Source organism: Petromyzon marinus, chromosome 55 (genome assembly GCF_048934315.1).
Source record: "Petromyzon marinus isolate PM22_M1 ecotype Great Lakes invasive population chromosome 55, UKy_Petmar_22M1.pri1.0, whole genome shotgun sequence".
NCBI classification, from domain to species: Eukaryota; Metazoa; Chordata; class Hyperoartia; order Petromyzontiformes; family Petromyzontidae; genus Petromyzon; species Petromyzon marinus.
Window position 1 is genome coordinate 2734395 of NC_133721.1, and position 23940 is coordinate 2758334.

Here is a 23940-nt window from a genome sequence, read left to right on the forward strand (position 1 = left end):
TACCTGAAAGAACCAAGAATATAGTAAGGATTGTACCCTGGTCGCCACGGATGAAGAGGCCGAGCGGGCTCGGTTCAACTGTTGCCAGGTACCTCCACCACTCAGCTCGCAGCACACACACAGTGTCCACTATGTAAAAATCAGGCTAAACTAAACCTTTCTAGAAGTTACTAAAATAATGCTATAAAAACAATGCAACAGTGATCATAAGACATGTGATTGAAAGTTAACAATAGCGACATATATAACATATATTACTAAACCTAGCATCCTTCGCTAGCTGCTTGAGTCAATCCATAATAGCAGGAGTAACAATTATGTATGTTGATTAACTGCGAATAACCCAATCAATAACAGATATCCATTGTAATTTACATCAATACATTACCCCCCCCCCCGTCTTCGTATCGGATCTGCTTACAAGCGACGACGTCACATTTATCCCCCGTCTACGTCTATTAAAGACCGAAACAGGGGAAGGATTTCACCACAACTCTGGCTGTCACCTGACGAGGCGGGTTGTTGTTGTAGTTACAGGCGAAACGTCACGGTACTTGAATTGTAAATGTTGTGGGTTTACTCTCCAACACACCGATGTGCTGAATTAGTCACTAATTGGCATGTTTTGTTTACGTGACAAACTTGGCCAAGATTTACGCGAGCTAACCCAAACAAACAAAAACACCCTCCAATAAGTAAATATTTGTATTAATTCCACGAATGGACCTTGGCCTGGGACTGTGCGGATTGAGAAGTTATGGATGCAGCTTCTGTTTGTCCTGCCATCAGAATGACCAACAAATAAATAAATAATACACACGGATTGGTGACTACAGTACTAGACACCCAGTGCTTTTATATTTAAAAGTGTATGTGCTTTGTGGTTGCTTTATTGCGCATGTTGTTCATAGTGTGTAACACTTGTTTGAACGCAGGTGATGGGGTTGTCCATGTTGGGTGTCATTACAGGCAAAAACAAGCAGCAGTACGAAGACCAGGACGCCGTGGCCGACCATGAGGACGGAAATTGGCCTCGCCTGGTCACAACGTACGACAGCAGTACAGGTTTCCCTCCACACATGCACACACCTACGAGTTTCCCACTACAGAGACGAAGATCCCCCATATAGCCTTAACAGACTGTTGTGGCAAGTGCTGTTCGCAAGCACCAATGAAGGTCGGCATGGTATACCAGGGGGTAGGTGGCCAACACCACACCCGGCCGCCTTTGTCTCCCAAGTGGTGACGTATACACACACCGCTCCAGGTATTCATTTGAGATTGAATCGACCCAGGACCAGTTCAGATAAATAATCGTTATTGGTGTTGGCCATGAGCGGGACTCCAACTCGCATGTTTGCGGGGTTCGGAGCGTAGCGTACTATCACTGCGTCACTGCTACCCTCACATAACGCACACAGAAACAACACACAGGGACCCACACGCACGGACACACAGGGGCCTGCTCAACATTGAAATGTGCAGCCCTTGTGTGGCGGCCTGCATTGAATTGGGCGTTCATCTCGTCACCCATACAAAAGGTCTCGACACAATCAATGGCAGTCCCCCTTGCCCTGCCTGGCACGCACATCGGGCCAGTCACCCCACGCACAGCGCACACAACGTGCGCGTCGCGTATGCCAAATCAAGAGTTGTCCCCGAGTGTCCGACAAATTGGACCGACTATCCCGGGTCCCGCGCTTCGGGGGAGGCCCCACGTGTAGACATCAGTGTCACATGTAATGCTTCCGGTTTAGTTTGAAGGCATCGGGGGGGGGGCCCACGCACCCCCTATGGACGGCCCTGGTCAAAGCACACGGCAGCGCGGAGCACGCGCGTCACACGCACGGGCCACGTGCGTCACGGGTACGTGACATCTACAAGGCAAGCACCTGCATCGCGTGGTCATCACTTGTAAGGCATGCCCTTTGTGCATGGGACGTGCGTAGTGTGTGCAACACGTGGCACATGTATGTCACACATGCACATCGCAATGTGATGTCATGTGTACGTGGACATTTGAATCGCATGTAGCTGTCTGGTGGGCAGGACGGATCTACGCGTGGGCAAGTAAGGGGGTGGCTGAGTAAGACTGATACGGAGACACGTCAAGCCACACACTCACCACACACTCACCGGCACACTCACACACACCACATTCACCGCACACTCACTTACCGGCACACTCGCACACTGGCACTCACTGCACACTCACACACCGCACACTCACCACGCACTCACTTACTGGCACACTGGCTGCACACTCACACACCGCTCTCACCACGCACTCACTTACCGGCACACTGACTGCACATTGACACACACTCACCGCACATTCACCGCACACTCACCACGCACTCACTTACCGGCACACTGACTCACTTTCACACACACCGAACACTCACCACGCACTCACTTACCGGCACTCTGACTGCACATTCACCCACACTCACCGCACACTCACCGCACGCTCACCACGCACTCACTTACCGGCACTCTGACTGCACATTCACACACCCTCACTGCACACTCACCACGCACTCACTTACCGGCACACTGACTGCACTTTCACACACACCGCACTCACACCGCATTCACACACACTCACACACACACCGCACTCATTCACTCACACACACTCACTCACACACACTCACACACATTTACACACACTCACCGCACACTCACACACACTCACTTACACACACCGCACACACTCACACTCACCGGCACACTCGTGTGCAAGCACACTAGTGAGCTTCCACAAAATGTTCTGCACATTAGTGAGGCCACACACCAAAGAGCACACACCAGCAGGTTTACACATCAGTGAGCTTACACACTAGTGTGCACACACACAGTCGTAAGCTTACAGATTAGATAGCTTACACACCAGCTCACCAGTGAGGTGAGCTACACACTGGTGAGTTAACACACCCACCTGTTTGCGTGCGCAAAGCTCTTAACCCTAAAACTAATATATCCCAAATGTCATGGCTAAAGTTCTTTTACATATGCACGTGCATACACACGCACGTGCATACACGCATGCGCATATGAAGGCATGCATGCACACATACGTGTACACAAACACACATGCACGCACATGTTTAAACATATACAATTCCATGGCGTTGGACTTGAGACTCCCAGAAGTGGAATCAGGACTCCTGAGTGTGCGATATAGCTTAGTGGGCCTTACTTGGTAAAATTGAAATAATTAATTTAGTTTCAGGATGTAGGGTTCTGAAGATATTTCATCTTTCAGTCCTTTCTGACCGTTTGAGTGTGGGTGAGTGAGTGACAACTACTTATGCATTTTTTTTTAATTACAAATACAAGCATTTCCAGCTATTGACATGAAATGTATTAACTCTGGAAGATGATGGTGATACAGGTGGTGGGTAGCGGTAGTGTAGCGTTTAGCACGCTGCGCTATGAACCCGGCGACCCGAGTTAAATTCTCGCTCATGCCCAACGCAGGTAACGACTCTCTGAACCGGTCATGGGCCTCCCCTAGGTCGACTCAGCCTCAAATGAGTACCTGGTGTGGTGTAAACATCACTACTGGGGAGACAAAGGCGGCCGGGCGTGGTGTTGGCCACCCACCCCTCTTGTGCCATGCTGGCCTTCACAGGTACTCGCTAACAGCACTTGCCCCAACAGTCTATTCGGGCTATAAGGGGGTCTTTGCTTTGGTGGTGATGATACAGATGGTGATTGATTATACAGATGGTTAGGATGATGATAATGATACATTTGGTGATGATGGTGGTGATGATGGGACTGTAAGAGTGGTCCTTGAAGATATTTACTGTGTAATATTAAGACACACTAATATAAAATGTAATCATTAAAGCACAATATATAACATTTGTAATTTCTGTTGAAAGCATGTGCTTATAATGGTCACATGTATTTGTACGTGGTTGTGCATGAATGCACGTGTTTTTTATTTTGTATTAGGTGCTTGACGACAGCACTTGGCCCAACATTCTATATTGGTTGTACAGCAAATCTTTGTGTTTTGATTTGCGAATGTTCCATTCACGAAATTTAGTGAAAACGAAATTGACAAATTAAGGATACTTTTCGACTTACGAAATAGAATTTCAGCGGAAACAATATATCACATGGCACGCGCCATGAGATCATCAAGCAAGAAGCTGTCATCCATCCACGACAGTGTCACGGTATCCCCATAGTGCAAAAGTAACGCCTCGTCACCTCTCCAGTCACTCCAACATGCAGATCTTTTGGTGAGTTCCTTGAAGATGTTAATTATTTTTGTCTTAAATTGATTGTTATTCAACCGTTATAATATTTGTTCTTAATAATTTTTTGTATTGTGAAATATTGGTGTATATTTTGGGTTTAGGAGCATAGCAGAAATGACTGTCTGAAACACATCGCAAGTTTTTCGTATTCAATTAATGGGAAAGGCCATTCCGATTTACGATATTTTGTTTTGCGTGTGTTTTCAGAAGAACGCATTCCTTTCGTAAATAGAGGCATACATGTACAGGAATCCATTGCCAACCACGAATTTACCAACCACGAGATTTTAGTAAACACGGATTGACTACTGGACACCTGTTTACTAACCACGAGCATCTCGCTTTGAGTATTCGCGAGTTGCGCCGAGTCGTGAAATCAAAACAACACGATGTACCTTATGGGGGGGGGGGGTTCTTGTATTTGTTCTTGTATTTGTACGAGCTGTTGTTTGTTTATGTTACCGATGTTTACGGGGAGCGTTAGTGCAGCGGGTTAGCGAGGTGTACTATGAAGCCATAAATCCTGGTATAATTCCTGCTCATGGCCAACACCAGTGGCAATTATCTGAACCATTCCTGGACCTACCCTCGGCCCCAAATGAGTACTTGGTGCATTGTGAAAACATCAGCACTGGCAGAGACAAACCCCATATGCTGTGCTGGCCTGCATAAGTGATCATAACGGCACTTACCCAACAGTCTGTTACATGGGGGGATCTTAGTCTTGGCGTGTATGTGAGAGTTTGTGGACTTTGCATGTTCTTCTCCTGTTGTGCACGCGTTTTCTCAGGGTTCCTAGCTTTCAAAAAAGAACAACCAATTCTAACAGTGAGATTTTACTTGCAAATTACTTAAACAGGGATTACACACCGTGGCAACATCGCCCCCTTCTGTGAAAGCTGGACAGGACCCTCCTGCAAAAGAGTGAGACTTCCCTGAATAAACAAATGTAGCACGGTAATCTTTGAAATAATAAAATAAACTATTCACCCCTAGAGTGGACAAGGTAGCGAGGGTGATTCTAGCAAGCGAGTGAGCTGTACTCGGACGGAACGGACGACGGCTCCCAGCCGACCTCTTCGCCTTTGTGGATCTTGTCATCGTTGGAGGCCGGTCTCAGCTCTGCGAGGATCGCCTCAAACGTGGGGCGCTCTAACGGCGGGTGGCTCCAGCAGTGGTGCATCACCTTGCGGCTGTGGGGCGAGGGGAGGGTGCGGTGAGGGTGTGAGGAAGGCGAATCGCGCACAAGCTCGGACTGTGCTTTCACCTCTTCCAGTGCGCGTTCGTTCTCAGAATGGTTGAATGAGTGCCGATGATGTTAATGACGTCACAGAGGGGGATGAAGGGGGTCAGGTGGCGAGGGGGGTGAGGGGGGGGTGAGTAGGGAGAGGGTCATGAAGGCATAAAATATCTACAGTATAGATTCACACAGCGGCGTCTAAATGCCACTGCATCTCCATACGTAGTGCAGAAACACTGGTCATGTTTATCTTGTAGAGAGAGAAGCAGTCTGTGGGTCTCTACAATGAGGGAAAAAGTATTTGATCCCCTGCTGATTTTGTACGTTTGCCCACTGACAAAGAAATGATCAGTCTATCATTTTAATGGTAGGTTTATTTGAACAGTGAGAGACAGAATAACAACAAAATCCAGAAAAACGCATGTCAAAAATGTTATAAATTGAGTTGCATTTTAATCAGGGAAATAAGTATTTGACCCCTCTGCAAAACATGACTTAGTACTTGGTGGCAAAACCCTTGTTGGCAATCACAGAGGTCAGACGTTTCTTGTAGTTGGCCACCAGGTTTGCACACATCTCAGGAGGGATTTTGTCCCACTCCTCTTTGCAGATCTTCTCCAAGTCATTAAGGTTTCGAGGCTGACGTTTGGCAACGCGAACCTTCAGCTCCCTCCACAGATTTTCTATGGGATTAAGGTCTGGAGACTGGCTAGGCCACTCCAGGACCTTAATGTGTTTCTTCTTGAGCCACTACTTTGTTGCCTTGGCCGTGTGTTTTTGGTTATTGTCATGCTGGAATACCCATCCACGACCCATTTTCAATGCCCTGGCTGAGGGAAGGAGGTTGTCACCCAAGATTTGATGGTACATGGCCCCGTCCATCGTCCCTTTGATGCGGTGAAGTTGTCCTGTCCCCTTAGCAGAAAAACACCCCCAAAGCATAATGTTTCCACCTCCATGCTTGACGGTGGGAATTGTGTTCTTGGGGTCATAGGCAGCATTCTTCCTCCTCCAAACACAGCGAGTTGAGTTGATGCCATAGAGCTCCATTTTGGTCTCATCTGACCACAACACTTTCACCCAATTGTCCTCTGAATCATGCAGATGTTCATTGGCAGGGAAAAAAGTATTTGATCCCCTGCTGATTTTGTACTTTTGCCCACTGACAAAGAAATTATGAGTTTATATTTTTAATGGTAGGTTTATTTGAACAGTGACAGACAGAATAACAACAACAAAAAATCCAAAAAAATGCATGTCAAAAATGTTATAAATTGATTAGCATTTTAATGAGGGAAATAAGTATTTGACCCCCTCTCAATCAGAAATATTTCTGGCTCCCAGGTGTCTTTTATACAGGTAACGAGCCGAGGTTAGGAGCACACTCTTGAAGGGAGTGCTCCTAATCTCAGCTTGTTACCTGTATAAAAGACACCTGTCCACAGAAGCAATCAATCAATCAGATTCCAAACTCTCCACCATGGCCAAGACCAAAGAGCTCTCCAAGGATGTCGGACAAGATTGTAGACCTACACAAGGCTGGAATGGGCTACAAGACCATTGCCAAGCAGCTTGGTGAGAAGGTGACAACAGTTGGTGCGATTATTCGCAAATGGAAGAAACACAAAAGAACTGTCAATCTCCCTTGGCCTGGGGCTCCATGCAAGATCTCACCTCGTGGAGTTGCAATGATCATGAGAACGGTGAGGAATCAGCCCAGAACTACACGGGAGGATCTTGTCAATGATCTCAAGGCAGCTGGGACCATAGTCACCAAGAAAACAATTGAGATTAGGAGCACTCCCTTTAAGAGTGTGCTCCTAATCTCAGCTCGTTACCTGTATCAAAGACATCTGGGAGCCAGAAATCTTTCTGATTGAGAGGGGGTCAAATACTTATTTCCCTCATTAAAATGCAAATCAATTTAATAACATTTTTGACATGCGTTTTTCTGGATTTTTTTGTTGTTATTCTGTCTCTCACTGTTCAAATAAACCTACCATTAAAATTATAGACTGATCATTTCTTTGTCAGTGGGCAAACGTACAAAATCAGCAGGGGATCGAATACTTTTTTCCCTCATTGTATGTGAGGAGTCTGTGGGTCGCAACAGCACGTACGGCTGGAAGTAGGACATTCCAGACTAAGAGGGTTCATAATGGCCTTGTCAACGAGACTGAACCAGCCAGCACAACTCACTGCCAATAACACATCACGTAATTCACCCTTAAGCAATTGTTCAATCAATTAATTGAATCACTACAATTAAAATCAAAGAATATCCCAGAACAAACACTTCGCACTCTCCTCCGTCAGCCACCTGCATCCACAATAGAAACGCATCAGTCCAGCAGTGGATAAAACCTGGTGTGGGAGGTATGGGGGGGGCGGCTTACACTTGCGGTGGACAGCAGGGGGGTGGCTGCATGCAGTAGCCATCGCAGATCAAGCGGTAGAACTTGTCATCGACTGCCATGCGCCAGGGTAAGGGGCCTCTCCTACACCCACACACATCACACACCGAGCGGCACACACGTCACACCAAGGAGCACGCACATCACACACCGAGCAGGTTGCACAGGGCTCCTTTATCAAGACAAACGTGGAGCAGATTACAACTACAACTCTACGCCTGTCACAATGCCCCCCTCTCCCCCCCCCCCAGTTTATGGGGGGGCGCGGGCCTCACTCCCCCCTTCGCGTCAGCCCCTACTAATAAATGGTCCGGTTGCATTGTGAATGCACCACTCGAATGACGTGCAGTCCCGTGGCGCACTGTAACGGGCTCGTGATTTACTCACTAAAATTCAACGTAAAAAAATAAAAACGATCCCAAGACATTTAAAATAAAGTATGGCCATCGTGTGTCAGCATCACAGGCGAAAATTGGCATGTAAAAATAAACTTCACTGCGACTCACTCAATTGGGATTGCTCGCAGCAAACAGCACTTGACCTGCTTACAGGTTAGGTGCTGAATAACCGTGTGTCACACAGAGAACAGTTGCCACTGAGGGTGCCCTTTTCAAATGCTTGAGATGTGATTATCGCGTGTAAATGTGCACACTAAAATAACGAAAAAATTCTAAGCGAACTATTATCGTTTCAGGTGGCAGGGTGGTGCAGCGGTGATCTTTGACCCTTGCAACAAGAAGGGCCTTGGTTAATTATCCGACTGGCACTTTGCGGAGTTTTCTATGTTCTCCCCTTTGTTCTCTATGGGTTATCCAGTTTGCTCACATAGCTAGAAAACACACAATCACAATGTAACTGGGTATTGGCCAAGCATCCCAATGCTAAAGTTACCTGGAAATTACTTCATTGGGATGACACTCGGCAGCAGAGCCGGATGATGGCATTGCTGGGGCCCTATGCCATTGTTAAGCTTAAGAGGCCCCTTCTATGAATGCCTGTATATTTTTGTCAGCAGAATGAAAATAACTGCTTTGGAGAGTCTTTTTTTCTCACCGATCTTAATTTTTTTAAACAATTATGTTAAAACTCGAAACATCGTGTCCATTTCTTGTTTCGTATTTAGAGACCCCCCCCTCTCTTAATGCGAGGCCCTAAGCTGTAAGTGTAGCCGGTGTGAGCTCGCCTGTGATGAATCACACGTATAATTGTGCACTCTTATTTTCTATGGGTGGCCAGGAGAATTTATTATTATTTAAGTGAATGCAATGGTGATCAGGGGATTGGATCCAGAGCCCCACGTACACAGTAGAGTACAAGGGAACGCCCACAATACAGATTTGAGCTGACCTCCGGATTGAGAAATTGACTGGCGGTGTTGTGACGTACAGGGTGTTTCTGATCGCTATTGCGACCGTCCTGTCCCGACGGGAGGAGAGAGGACAGGGTGGACCGGCTGCATGAGCTTACTCTCCGGCACTGCACAGCACAACATCGCCTCCCTACTGCAAAAATACTCGGCAGGACCCTCCTTAAAATAAAAAGTCTTCGGAATCAGTGAGGCCTGTCCTTGGGAGGACAGGCGTAGTCTTGGTCGTCACAAGCGAACATTTATTTCTCCACATTAATTTGTATCCCCGGGTTACCATCAGGGCTGGGCGCTGCAAGCTTAGCTTCTGAGATCTGATGAGACTGGTAGCCGTTTTGTAAAAGGTAATTTCGGCATCTGGAGCCCAAGCATGCAACAACTCTATGCAACTTCTTGGTTCTTTTGGTAAAGTCACGTAGAATGGAAATAAAATAATAAAAATAAAACATAATAAAAAATTAAATTCTCACGACGTTTCGGCCACAACACAAGTAGCCTTCTTCAGGTGAAGGAACAGAACTCTAGGATGACAGCGCTTCAATAACTGCTGCTAAGATTCGCAGCGTCTTTTAAGCTAGGTGGGAGAGGTAAAGCGCCTTGACAAAGGAGTTTACATATCAAACAGGATAATTTAGCATTGAAATAGCTGTGTTAAAGTGTTGGATCAGCAGGGTGTTAAAGTCAGAAATTAGCATGTAACTGGGAGATTAGCATGATGTTAATGTGAGCGATTAGCATGCGACTGGTCACGGAAATAGCTATGTTAAGTCAAAGTTTCCATCTCAACAGAGGCATTTAGTATATGGACGCTAAAGGACTGCAACTACCCAACTATTATACAATTAACCGATGTGAAAAAAACTAAGTATAAACAACATCAATATAATAAATGTACTCAATATGTTCTTCAATACGTTGAGCTATAAACATAAAGTAACTGAGTATACACTACACTATATAATGAATACCATATAGTAAACTAATTAATAAAACTAAAATATAAACTACATCAATGTTATCAATAAACTCTATATACTCTCCAATCAGCTGAGCTACTAACAATAAGTCATTATACATTACAATGCCCTATGGCGAAAAAATGGGTGGTGGTTTTTTCCTTCTTTCCAACGTTAGCACCACGGAGAGCGACGAGCCTCGTTCAGACGGACGAGTCCATCCATGCTCGGAACGGAGGAGGGGGGAGAAACAGCCACGATGTGCTGCTCTGTCCTGTGTTGCGTTACAACCATGCCATAAACTAGACTACTATACATTGTAACGTTATACCTTCCAATATAAACTACATTGTATAATATCGTATACGCAGCCCAATGTAAGCTCTAACATTATGCATTATATTGATATGTCTTCAACTAAACTTTTTCCTACATTACACTACTATACACCGTAATATACACTACCATAGACAAACCCACCCTTGAATTACACAATGCGTTACTTTACACTACCCTATACTTTAGACTGTAAAATGTTAGACTTGTAATATTACACTATGTATTATTCTACCAACCCTACTGTATACCACACTGCTGTATATTCACAATACAATTACGATACTATATATTGCCTTATGAATTATGTTAAACATTACAGTGTTATACTATTTATTATATAACATGCTATAAACCATACCATTGACCGTCGTGTGAAGAGGCAGTGCCAGCGAATGGACTGCAGTCTGAATGTCACCATAAAATACAATCAATTAAAAACTGAAATTGTTTATAACGTCTTTCCAATGAAATTTTGATTTAAAGCTTTCGTGACTGCAGTAATTCATATGCTTAGTTCTTTCGGTAAAGTCACGTTGAAGGGAAACAACAAAATAATAAAATATATAAAACAATAAAAATTCTAACGACGTTTCGACCATAACACAAACCAATTCCTCGACCACATCAATTCCATACACCCAGCCATCAGATTCACCATGGAGGTCGAAAAAGATGGCAAGCTACCCTTTTTGGATGTCCTAATTAAAAGGAGACCTGATGGTTCAATGAGCCACTCTGTTGACAGGAAAGCTACGCATACGAATGCTTACTTAAAACCGGATTCCCACCACCATTCATGCCAGAAGAACTCCCTCATCAAGACTCTATACCATAGAGCCCAATGCATTTCCGACCAGGAACACATTGCCAGTGAACTTAAGCACGTACACCAAGCTCTCAAGGCTAATGGTTACTCCGACTACACAATCCGCAAAGCCATCACTCCAGCCATGAAGAAGGATCCTCTTGAGCCATTCAAAACCATCACCTTACCCTACATTGCGGGGGTCACAAAAAAGATCTCCAAAATCCTGAATAAACACAAGATCCAGGTCCGATTCAACACAGTACATAAAATCCGTGATCTGGTTCCGTCTGTAAAAGATGTGGTTCCAGACATACAGTACCCGGGCGTCTACAAACTAAGTTGCCTCTGTGGTAGCAGTTACATTGGAGAAACCAAACGACATATCTGGGACCGCATCCGTGAACATAAAGCAGACTTGAAACACGGTAGGACGAGCACCTCAGCCGTGGCAGATCACTTATAATTCAGTGGGCTCACATGACATTGACTTCTCCAAGACGGACGTTCTCTGCAAGCCATCCGGCTACCATGAGAGATTCGTTCATGAGGCCATCCACATATACAAACACAGAAACAATTTCAACCGAGAAGATGGATTCTGGCTTAGTAACCATTGGAAAGACGTTATAAACCATTTTGGTACTTAATTGATTGTATTTTATGGTGACTTTCAGATCGCAGTCCATTCGCTGCCACTGCCTCTTAATACCTTTCACACGACGGTCAATGGTATGGTTTATAGCAGGGGTGTCCAAACTTTTTTTCCCGAGGGCCACATACAGAAAAATATACGAAGGATTGGGCCACTCACTAGACGTGAGGTATACTGCCTCACTTCTCATGCACTAATATTGTAAAAATCAATCAAATGCAGGTAAATTACGTTTGATTATTGAACATGTTTGAAGAAAAAAAGCCTCCATCATAGCTCTTCATTAGTAGATATTAATTTTATTTTTTACAAAAAGGTTGGCAGGTAATTCTCTCAGTGACAGCCTCAGATTGGTTCTTAGGGTGCTGATCCCCCTTCATTGTCCATATGAAGGGAGAGACAAGAAGACAAATAGGGGATGTGGATATTTCAACCTTATTACACAAATAAATTATTGGGCTTGTTAACACATCAACTAACGTTTGTTAAAACAATTGTCATCAACTTTAATTGACTGAATTTATGAAGTAATTGGGCTTATTAACAAATGAAAACGGTGTGTATATTTTTAACTCACCTGTAATGGGAATAATGTTACGCTCAGTGGGAACAGTGATGCTGCACTTTGGTCTGAAGGATAGCTGGCAGGTCAGGAGTAAGTTTGGTGGTTGAGATGCGAAGGACGTCACGGAGATGGCTGTCGGTCGTTCTGGTTCTCAGCCTGCTTTTGTTCAGCGTTAACAGAGAGAATGTCTGCTCACTTATGTATGTTGAGCCGAACAGACTCATCATTCGTTTTGCATGGCGTCTCGTCGGAGGAAACTTGGCCTTTTCCAAACTCCGGTAGAAGTCAGGTAGGGAGAGAAGCTGATGCTGATTCTTCAGAGAATCATCACACTGAATTTCGATCAGTTCTAATTGCAGACTCTCCTCCACTTCTTTTGCATCCATTGAAAACGGAGCCGCAAACAGTGTGATTTCCTTCTCAATGACAGAAAAATCTTGGAAGCGCTGACTGAATTCTGTCATGAGAGATGTGATCACAGACACATATTCTCCCATTTTTGCAGAGAGCTTGGCATTTGGAAATGCGCATTGATTTCGGTCAGCGTGGGGAAGTGCGCTACATTGAAGTTGCGCAGTTGTGACTCGAAGAGACGGAGCTTCGCACGGAATGCTTTCATGTGCACATACAGCTGTGGTACCAGCTGCTCTTTGCCTTGTAGTCTCGTGAGATCAACTAAAAAAGCCAGGCCTGCCAACCATAAAGGGTCACTGATCTCATGGAGAGGTCTGCCCTTTTCTTTCAAAAACTTGTCGATATTTGATCTCAGGGAATAACACCACTGCAGCACGGAGCCGCGACTGAGCCAGCGCACTTGGGAATGGTAGAGTAGGTCCCCGTATTCAGCATCGACATCAGAGAGGAACGCTTGCAATTCTCTGTGGTAAAGCCCTCGGGCCATAATTTTTTGACATTTTTCACAACTGTGTTCATCACATCGCCAAGCTGGATTATCTTGGCACAGAGGGCTTCTTGGTAGATGATACAGTGCATTTTAACAGTCTCACCTCCGCTCTCCTGCACCTTGGCACTCACCATAGAAGCCATTCCTTTGCGCTCGCCTGTCATTGCTGGAGCCCCATCCATTGTAATTCCACACAGCTTGTCCCATTTAAGTCCAGCCTGGTTAATTGAATCTGACACAGCTTCAAAACATATCCTTCCCAGTTGTTGTCCCCTTTAGACTCCGAAGATCAAGCAGTTCCTCCGTAATGCAAAAATTCTCATCAACTCCCCGCAAAAAAATTAACAGCCGTGCAGTGTCCGTGGCATCTGTGCTCTCATCACATGCAATCGAATAAAAATCGAAAGCACAAGCTTTATCTGACACTTGCTGTTTTAAGTTAGCCGACAAGTCTTCAATTCGCCGCACAACCTTATTTCTGGACATACTAACATCGTTAAAATCCTGCATTTTCTCCAGGCACATTCCCACGACTTTAGTGAGGCACTGTTTGATGAAGTCACCGTCTGAGAAAGGTTTCCCGTGTAGGGCAATGAGTTGAGCTACTTCATTGCTGGCTATTGTTGCATTTTCTTGAGCTTTGTTAGCACGGAAAAAAAAACCCTGCTGCTGCGTTAGCAGGCTAGCTTGCCATTTGCTTTACCTTCTCTCTCCGCTCGGCGCCAGTGTAGGACGTGAAGGTCTGATGTTTCGTTTCATAATGCCGTCGTACATTGTACTCTTTCATCACGGCAACACTCTCATTACAAATCAAACAAACACACTTCCCCTTGGTTTCTATGAAAAAACATTCATTTTTCCACCGAGTCTGAAATTTTCTGCACTCGCTTGCAATCTTGCGTCTCTTCGGTTCCGGCATTTCTGGTGACCCTGAGCAAATGTTTTCTTCGATTGCTTGCTTTGTGGAGACGCTGCCTTGTTCAAGACAATAGCGCCATCTAGTGTTTAAATTAAGAAATGCAATACAGTGGGCCATAGTCCATTATATTTTTAAACTTTGATACGGGCCCATTAAAAATGGATGGCGGGCCGCAGTTGGCCCGCGGGCCGTAGTTTGGACACCCCTGGTTTATAGCATGTTATATAATAATAAATAGTATACCATTGTAATGTTTAACATAATTCATAAGGCAATATATAGTATTGTAATTTTATAGTGAATATACAGCTGTGTGGTATACAGTAGGGTTGGTAGAATAATACATAGTGTAATATTACAAGTCTAATATTTTACAGTCTAAAGTATAGGGTAGTCTAAAGTAACGCATTGTGTAATTCAAGGGTGGGTTTGTCTATGGTAGTGTATATTACGGTGCATAGTTGTGTAATGTAGGAAAAAGTTTATTTGGAGACATATCAATATAATGCATAATGTTAGAGCTTACATTGGGCTGTGTATACGGTATTATACAATGTAGTTTAGATTGGAAGGTATAACATTACAATGTATAGTAGTCTAGTTTATGGCATGGTTGTAATGCAACACAGGACAGAGCAGCACATCGTGGCTGTTTCTCCCCCCTCCTCCATTCCGAGCATGGATGGACTCGTCCGTCTGAACGAGGCTCGTCGCTCTCCTTGGTGCTAACGTTGGAAAGAAGGAAAAAACCGCCACCCATTTTTTTCGCCATATGGCATTGTAATGTATAACGACTTATTGTTAATAGCTCAGCTGATGGAGAGCATATAGAGTTTATTGATAACATTGATGTAGTTTGTATTTTAGTTTTTAGTAGTTTACTATATGGTATTCATTAGATAGTGTAGTGTATTCCCAGTTACTTTATGTTTATAGCTCAATTTATTGAAGAATATATTGAGTACATTTATTATATTGATGAAGTTTCTACTTAGTTTTTTTCACATCGGTTTATTGTATGATAGTTGGGTAGTTGCAGTCCTTTAGCGTCCATATACTAAATGCCTCTGTTGAGATGGAAACTTTGACTTTAAAATAGCTATTTCCGTGACCAGTCACATGCTAATCCCTCACATTAACATCATGCTAATCTCCCAGTTACATGCTAATTTCTGACTTTAACACCCTGCTGATCCAACACTTTAACGCAGCTATTTAAATGCTAAATTATCCTGTTTGATATGTAAACTCCTTTGTCAAGGCACTTTACCTCTCCCACCTAGTTTAAACGACACTGCGAATCTTAGCAGCAGTCATTGAAGTGCTGTCGTCCCGACAGTTCTGTTCCTTCACCTGAAGAAGGCTACTTATGTTGTGGCCGAAACGTCGTGAAAATTTTATTTTTTATTACGTTTTTTTTTCCATTCTACGTTACTTTACCGAAAGAACCAAGAAGATGAATCCCTGCAGTCACGAAAGCTTTAAATCTGAACTTTACGCAATTAAAAATCATAGTGTAAGATAAGACTACAATCGTTGTCTGCTGTGAGGATCTTCTGTACTCAGGGCCCCGAATGTTTGTGGCAAGTGAAAGTTTGTCTCAGCAAAATATAAGATTTCTCACAGTAGCATACCGTACGACCACACGTCGCTCTGCACCTTGTAGAGCCCATGGAACATGCTTTCTGAAGACATCCACTTTACAGGCAGAGGCACCTAATGGACATGACCGCATGGCCACAAGCACAACAACAATACGTTCAGTAAATTCAGTTCAGGCCGATGCATCGCGATTCGTCATACGTTTTTTGCGTCAGGCCATATTCATCTGGCCAAATTAGCGTCATCTAGCCCTCCACTACCCTGAAGGGTTAAATGTGTAGTGACATCACGGGATGGCACTGTGTAGTGCCGGGCCTCGAGAGGCACGGCGTGCGGTGTATTGACATCGCGGATACCACTCTGGTGTGGGTGTAGTACCGGCCCTAGAGGGGCTCGGTCAGCGCTGATTGATCCCGCTGGATGGCATCACGCTTGGCGTGCAGTGCCAACCCAACAGGATAGGGTGTGGGAGTGCCGACCGTAGGAAACGGGTTACTAAATGCCATGGCACTCTGGTTGACCCGAGAGGACACGTGACCGGTTAAGTCTACAAAGGGGCCCCAAGTGGGGGCTAGGGGTGGTCACGTGGTCGGGGTCCAGATCCTGCTACTCGATGATTCTAGAAGGTGGTCGTGGCCAAGGGCGGAGCCAGCCACGCCACAGAGAATATAAGCTGGGTCCCCCAGAGGGACCGGCGTTGTTGTTCATCCTGAAGAAACCTTTGTCTACGTCTACGTTCTACCGAGTCTCCAACACATGGACTGGGACCCGAGCTGTGGTCCCGTTCTGTCGTAGCTAGTCATGTTGTAATTAGTGTAGTTAGCCTGGTGGTCACCACCACAGGTTGTTATTCTGGGCCAGTTACCCCGTGTACCACATGGGGGGGGAGGAGGAAGGGGATTTGTGAAATTGCCCCATATTTTGAACTGTCGGCAGAGCAGGGAGATTGAATCCAATTGCCGACCTCTGGATTGCAAGTCCAGGGTGGGAGAGCCATTGAACCACCGTGTGTGGCAGCACCCCCACTCTTTTTTTCTTAGGGGCTGTGCAAAATAAAATAAAAACATTGAGTACAATTAAAGTGATGGGCCTTCTATCCCGATGATGGTGATGACATTGGCGATACTGATAATGATGCTGATGATGCTAATTAAGGTGAAGGACTCACATTGCCCTTCACCATGTAGTTGGGGTCAGTCTGGACGTCCCGTGCCAGCCCAAAGTCGTAAAATCTTTGCGATGTGTCCATGCGTTACCAGCAATTTCCTCGCAGCCAGGTCGCGGTGGATGCACTAAAAAAAAGAAAAAAATTCCCTGTGTGGCCTTCAACAAACTTGGGGCAACTTCTGTGAAGGTCGGCCACGGTACACAACGGGGTGGGTGCCCAGCAACACGCCCGGCCGCCTTTGTCTCCCCAGTGTAGATGTTTACACACCGCACCAGGTACTCATTTGAGACTGAGTCCACCTGGGGAGGCCCAAGACCGGTTCAGATAATTGTCACTGATGTTGGCCGTGAGCGGGAATCGAACTCTGGCCGTTGGGTTTGTAGCATAGTGAACTAACCACTGAGCGACCACTCGCTACCCAGACAGCCATATTAAGGGCAACAAAGACGTGCACCACAGACACAGTCAAATACAAAGACACAGTTAAACACGCACAGTCACAGAGACACAGTTAAACATACTCTTTGGTTCTTTCGGTAAAGTAACATAGGTATAAAATAAAACAAATCACGACGTTTCGGGCGCTAAACCCTGTTTGTTTGGTATGCTTCTCTCTCTGTGTCCCCTGTTGTATCTGTGTTAGTTCCCCCCTACTTGTGTGTCTGTATATACATCTGGGGTTATGTGTTTCCTCTCGTAAATTTAGCTCTTCTGTACCTAATGATGGCTGCTTGTGTTGCAACCGAAATGTCGTACGCTATTATGTTATTTTATTATTTCTTATTTATACGTGACTTTACCGAAAAAAACAAAGAGTAATTCCTGCAGTCACAAAAGCTTCGAATCAAGTCTGAACCACCTCTATGGGGAGGTATGAGGTTTGTGTCTTTGTGTTGTCTCTGCTTGTGTATCTGCCTTTGTGTCTTGGCTTGGATTTGTGTCTCTGTGCTGTCTCTGCCTGTGTGTGGGCCTTGGTGTTTCCGAGTGTGTGCTGCTGCACCCCCTTTGCTCCATGCATACCTCATGCTAAATTGTCCCATTGTCTCTCAGCCTTACCTTCTCTACCTATTTAAGGCGACTTCACTGTGTGCGTGTCTGTGCTGGTTCACTCTACTTGGATGTCTATGTGTGTGTGCGCGGTCTGTATTTTAAATTTCATACTTAACTTGCAATTTAGCAATCTTTGAAATAGCGTAATCAACCAGACTATGCGTTAATTGTGTTTTGACCGACCGTCTGTGTTGCTTTATATGGTTTCCAAATTTTGCTAAACCCTGTTTGTTTGGTATGCTTCTCTCTCTGTGTCCCCTGTTGTATCTGTGTTAGTTCCCCCCTACTTGTGTGTATGTATATACATCTGGGTTTATGTGTTTCCTCTCTCTCGTAAATTTAGCTCTTCTGTACCTGATGATGGCTGCTTGTGTTGCAACCGAAACGTCGTACGCTATTATGTTATTTTATTATTTCTTATTTATACGTGACTTTACCGAAAAAAAAACAAAGAGTAATTCCTGCAGTCACGAAAGCTTTGAATCAAGTCTGTAGTGCCTCTTGTTAAACAGTGCTTTAGTTAAACAGGAAAATTAATAAATCCAGCAGGCATGACTTGAAAAGTAACAAAATTACATTTTGGGTGGCACTCTAAATCGTCCGGTAAATCGTGTCGCCAATTATAATGTCTGCGTTTATCTGCGCGTGTCTGTGTACCCCCAGTGGAGGAATACGTGCGCAGCTTGGTGGACAACCCTGAGTTGATTGACCGTCTGGCACTGGCCTCGGAGCAGGTGAGACTCCGTATGCGTGCATCAGCTCTGCCCCCCCCCTCATATTTATGGTGCGGGCCTGTACCCTTGTCCGACCCCTCACTTCCGCGTTGCATCCAGCTGCCTCACTGAAGAAAGGGACACTTGCCTTGCGCTGAGTACGACGTTTCGCTGGTTGTAATCGCCAGGGAAACGATATACTCGATTTGTAAGTGTTGTGGGTGTACTCTCCAATACACTGGCGTGCTGCAGTAGTAACTAATTGACACGTTTTGTTTTACGTAGCAAACCTTACTAATTGGCTGTACCGGGTTAACTACACACATTTACGCGCTCTTACCCAATAAACCTTTATTATGGATAATATTGGTCGCAAAAGAATACGTGTTAAACAGCTCCATTTTAGAACGTCTCATCCTCACGAGCAATGGTCAATCAATCAAATAAATCCTAGATTTATGACGTGGCATATTTAGCAAAAAGCAGAGACGGAAGGGTGAAACTCTAGAGGTAGCTCTATGATATCCGCTTTTGTGGAACGTTCTCTAACACGGATGGCCGTACTGCTATGAGATAAATCAGACTGGATCCTTCGTCTCGTTACGTGATGGCGGTTAAAAAATTGTTGTTGACGCGTGCATGTGCCGTGCGTGTGCTGTGTATGTGTGCAGGATGTGGTGGAGTCCCGGGTAATCTTCCCCGAACATCTCCCGCTGTCCCAGCTGCAGCAAGGTGTGCGCTCCGGCCGGTTTGTCCAGGGAACCTTCCTTGCGAGTCGTGAGAATTACCTGGAGGCGACTCTGAGGGTGCGAGGGGACGGTGACAGTGATAAAGAGGTACACGTTTCACAAGCCTGCGTCTGGAAGGAACAATGCTGTTCGATCGTATCTGTGTGAGTTTTAAAAACAAATTTATAATGAAGCAGTGGCATAGCGTTCTTGGCATGAGCAGTAGCTCTTAACCTTTACTGCAAGGCTGCAGTAAAGGTTAAGAGCTACTGGGCTAAAATATTTGTATTTTGAACGTCTTTTGCACCCTACGTAGGTGTCGTAGCCTGGCTCCTGCCCCCCCGGCCTGTGGGTCCTGGTGCAGTTGCACTGCCTGCACACTCGATAGCTACGCCACCACAACTACAGTATATACGTTAATTGTGACTACTTTAATAATAGGGTTTTTCCCTTTTTTTCTGGCAACAAAACTGAAACCGTTTACAAGGAATCATGTGTGCATTAACCACAATACTTGTGGTCAAAATGCAAACAAAAAACACACTATGATAATATATGCATTGTCCTTGAGACTGATTGGTCCACACCAGGGACGGCTTTCTTTTGAGCCTCGACCCAATTGGTGCGAGACCAGAGGACGCCAAAAGGCGTACGCATATATTGCAAATATTATCAGTGTTTTTTTGTTTGCAGTCCAGAAATTGCCCTGCTTGAACATATGTTACTGAAAAACATTGGTTTCAGAAGATTCATGGGCTCATAGTCCTACATTTTAAATTGTTTATTCGTTGTATTAAAACTCTTGTACAGTAAAACCTTGGATTGCGAGCATAATTCGTTCCGGAAACGTGTTTGTAATCCAAAGCACTCGTATATCAAAGCACTCGTATATCAAAGCACTCGTATATCAGTTGTGATCACGTGACGCTCGGCAGTACAAAGCTGCTCGTATTGCAAGACCCTCGCTCGTTTATCAAATTAATATTTATAAAAAAATTTGCTCGTCTTGTAAAACACTCGCAGACCAAGTTACTCGCAATCCAAGGTTTTACTGTATATGCTGCTCTCTAACAGCACTTGGCCCAGCGGTCTGTTAAGGCTATACGGGGGATCTTTTTTGTCTCCGTGCAGGTGTTGATCCAGGGGCTGCAGCATTTAAACCGCGCGATGCACGACGACATCGTGTGCGTGGAGATGTTCCCCGAGGAGCGCTGGGTTGCCCCCTCCTCGCTGGTCCTGCACGATGAGGACGTCGCAGGGGACGTTGCAGAAGAGAATGAGGAGGATGTGGTGAGTGGAGCTTCAACACTGCCAAACCAAAATCAAACCCAGACACCTGCAGTGTGCGTGTCTCTCTCCCCGTGGTCGCATGGATTTTTCTCCAGGTCCTCCGGCTTTTCCCTCCACAGTTACAATCTGACAGGCACTTAGAGTATTTGGCTGCTATCAATTTCAAATGTGATAAGATACTTCACTGAACGATCATTTGTGGCCAGGTCACTTAAAAAGAGCTATATAGCTCTCAGGGTCCTTACCTGATAAAGTTAAAATAGTTTATAGTTTTTAAATAGTTTTAATATAGTTTAAACAAAGAATAACAACAAAGACTCAACCACTTCAAGAGAGACCTTAAACATAATGAACACCGTGTGACCAGACAACAATCCACATTAGAGATGCTGTTAGCTTGATTTTGCATTTATTAAATGACTTTACATTACATTACTTCAAAATCAAGTCAGGAGTGCTAATCATTTCGTACAATTTTTGTATGTACGTAGGGGTTATTTGACCATACTTCGATGCGGGTTGGTGAAGGGGGGGGGGCATAGATCAGGAGCATAGAAGGACAGGACAACAGTTCATTTTGCTGTACTGCGCTCTGCTGCCAGCCATTTTGGCGCAGAGCCTATACCACCTGTTATGCATATCCAGGCTCAACACGGTGGCGCTTCCACGGTCTGAGCTCCTTTTTAATGTTTATTTTAATTAACTTAATTAGAACTCAAGAGATCAGGACACGTATCATTTGCGAGAGTGACCTGGGTCACAGGGTGGCCTCTATATTGAAAACTAATTTCTTTAGAACTGCTTTTTGTATTTAGATTGTAGTCCTTGCCACGCACCTCTTTTTAGCATGGTTGGCTGTGTACGGTGCGAAATAAGTTCTACATGCGTACATACCACAGTGACAAAATGCAAAACATAATAAAGTACAGCAATTAAGTTAATTGAAATTGGCACGAAAACAACCGTGGTTTATGAAAAGTCGACAATATTGCACAAACATAAACAAGTGTTAGATATTAAATCGCATGTAGTGCAAGTTGGCTTGGGCAGATTATTTATAGACTGATCATTGCACAGTTATACTTATAAAAACGTTACGTAAACATTAAACACATAGGGTGACTGATGTGCTAAGCAGGTAAGAGAAAATGTCAATCAGTGAAATTATAAAGAATCGAGAGATTAAGCACCAAATTGTGAATTAGATGGGAGGGTAACCTTTGTTGTAGATAATATTGGTCGCAAAAGCCTACGTGTTTTTTTTTAAACGTGTGGTATCTGATGGGCATGTTCCGGTTGATTCTATCAATCGCCAGAACTGTTTTAACTCATAAATATTTACGGAGGACTCCTCACGGTGATCTTTTGTCATTTTAACAAAGCGTCAGTCTCATTATTGACATTGATGAGACACAGCATGAAACCACATCCGCAGGTTAAGCGCTATTGTTTTGGATTGCTCCTTCCCCTTCAAGCCAAATTGTATTGTGTTATGCAGTGAGTTGGTTAAACAATAGTTATTTCATTATTCCAGTGTGTGAGAGAGACGCTACTGTGGTGAGTGCTCATTTGAGTTTGCGTTGTCATCTCCCGGTGCTATCCCAGCTGCTGCTGCTGTCGTCGCTCTTGCTTAGATTACGCAACACGATGTTTGTCCTTTGTTTTGGTCTCCAGCTTAAAGCCGAAAGTGGGAAGATGCGTCGGCCCACTGGCAAAGTGGTCGGCATCATCAAGCGGAACTCGAGGCCGCTGTGCGGCATGCTCATGCCCAGCCCAATCAAGGAGGTGGGCTGATCTGCATGTGTGTGTGTACGTGTGGGGAGCGGTGATGTAGCGGTTAGCGCGCTGCGCTACGAATCCTGGGACCCGAGTTGGATTATATTTATCGCTCATAACCAATAAACAGCGGCAAATGTCTGAACCTGTCTTGGGCCCTTCCCTAGGTCGACTCGGCCATAAATGAGTCTCTGATGTGGCATGTAAACATCAGCGCTGTGGAGACAAAGGCGGTCGGGCATGGTGCTGGCCGTACCCACCCCGTCGTTTGCCGTACCAGCTTGAATAGGTGTGTACTGACGGCACTCGCCAAAACAGTTTGTTGAATGCCTTACTGGGGGCTCTTTGTGCGTGTTGCAGGCCACCCGCCACCTGTTCACGCCCGCGGACCGCCGCATGCCACGAGTGCGGGTGGAGACAAGACAAGCAGCGTCCCTGCGGGCCCACCGCATCGTGGTGGCCATCGATGGCTGGCTGCGACACTCCCGCTACCCGAACGTTCGACTGCACCGTGACGCCCCGCACGCCGTGACACCTCACCCGTCCGTCCCGTGGTCAGCATCGTCGGGCTCATCCGTCTGTCACTTGACGCGCGGCCACGCGGCTCTGTATGCAATACAGCCGTCGAACCCAAAACACGAACGGTGACACGGTGAATTGGAAGTCAGGGTGGATGAGCTGGCACCACTGTGATTTTTTTGTTTGAAAGCATGGCAAACTCACCTGTGATTCAACCTAGGTTATTAAGGTGTTGTAAGTTGATAGTCTCAGCCCAGTCACCAATAACTGCACCAAAAACGATATTAAATTTGGTCGTGCACTTCGATTGTTTAATTTCCATCTCTGAGAAAACTACTGCTTTTGACTGCCATGTGATGAACATTACTTTGATTGGCAGAGTTGTTGGAAAAGCACTGCCCCCCTACAATTTGGACCGCATTTCACTTCATTGGATCTTAGAAGTAGCTCTGTTATGTCTGCTCCTGTGGGTCGTCCTTGACCACGAAGCGTGGTATAGATTGCTTGTCTTGTGTGATACCATTAACACAATGAGAAAAAAAATTGGTGAAAAGCTATATATATTAAGATGTATTATTTGGGTTGTATCTTTGTTTAAACAGATGCCAGTTAATATTCTACATCATGAACGTTAGGTACAAGGTTGGCATTGTG

At 45.0% G+C, this 23940-nt stretch overlaps 1 protein-coding gene across 1 annotated transcript; it reads left to right on the forward strand.

The window, feature by feature from the left end:
• The first annotated feature begins 17289 nt into the window (after positions 1-17289).
• Positions 17290-23356, forward strand: LOC142905596 (exosome complex exonuclease RRP44-like). Its single transcript, XM_076052221.1, has 6 exons — positions 17290-17293; positions 18924-18994; positions 19645-19809; positions 22666-22776; positions 23128-23295; positions 23327-23356. The coding sequence occupies exons 1-6, from the start codon at positions 17290-17292 to the stop codon at positions 23354-23356; spliced, it is 549 nt and encodes a 182-aa protein (XP_075908336.1).
• The last annotated feature ends 584 nt before the right edge of the window (positions 23357-23940 follow it).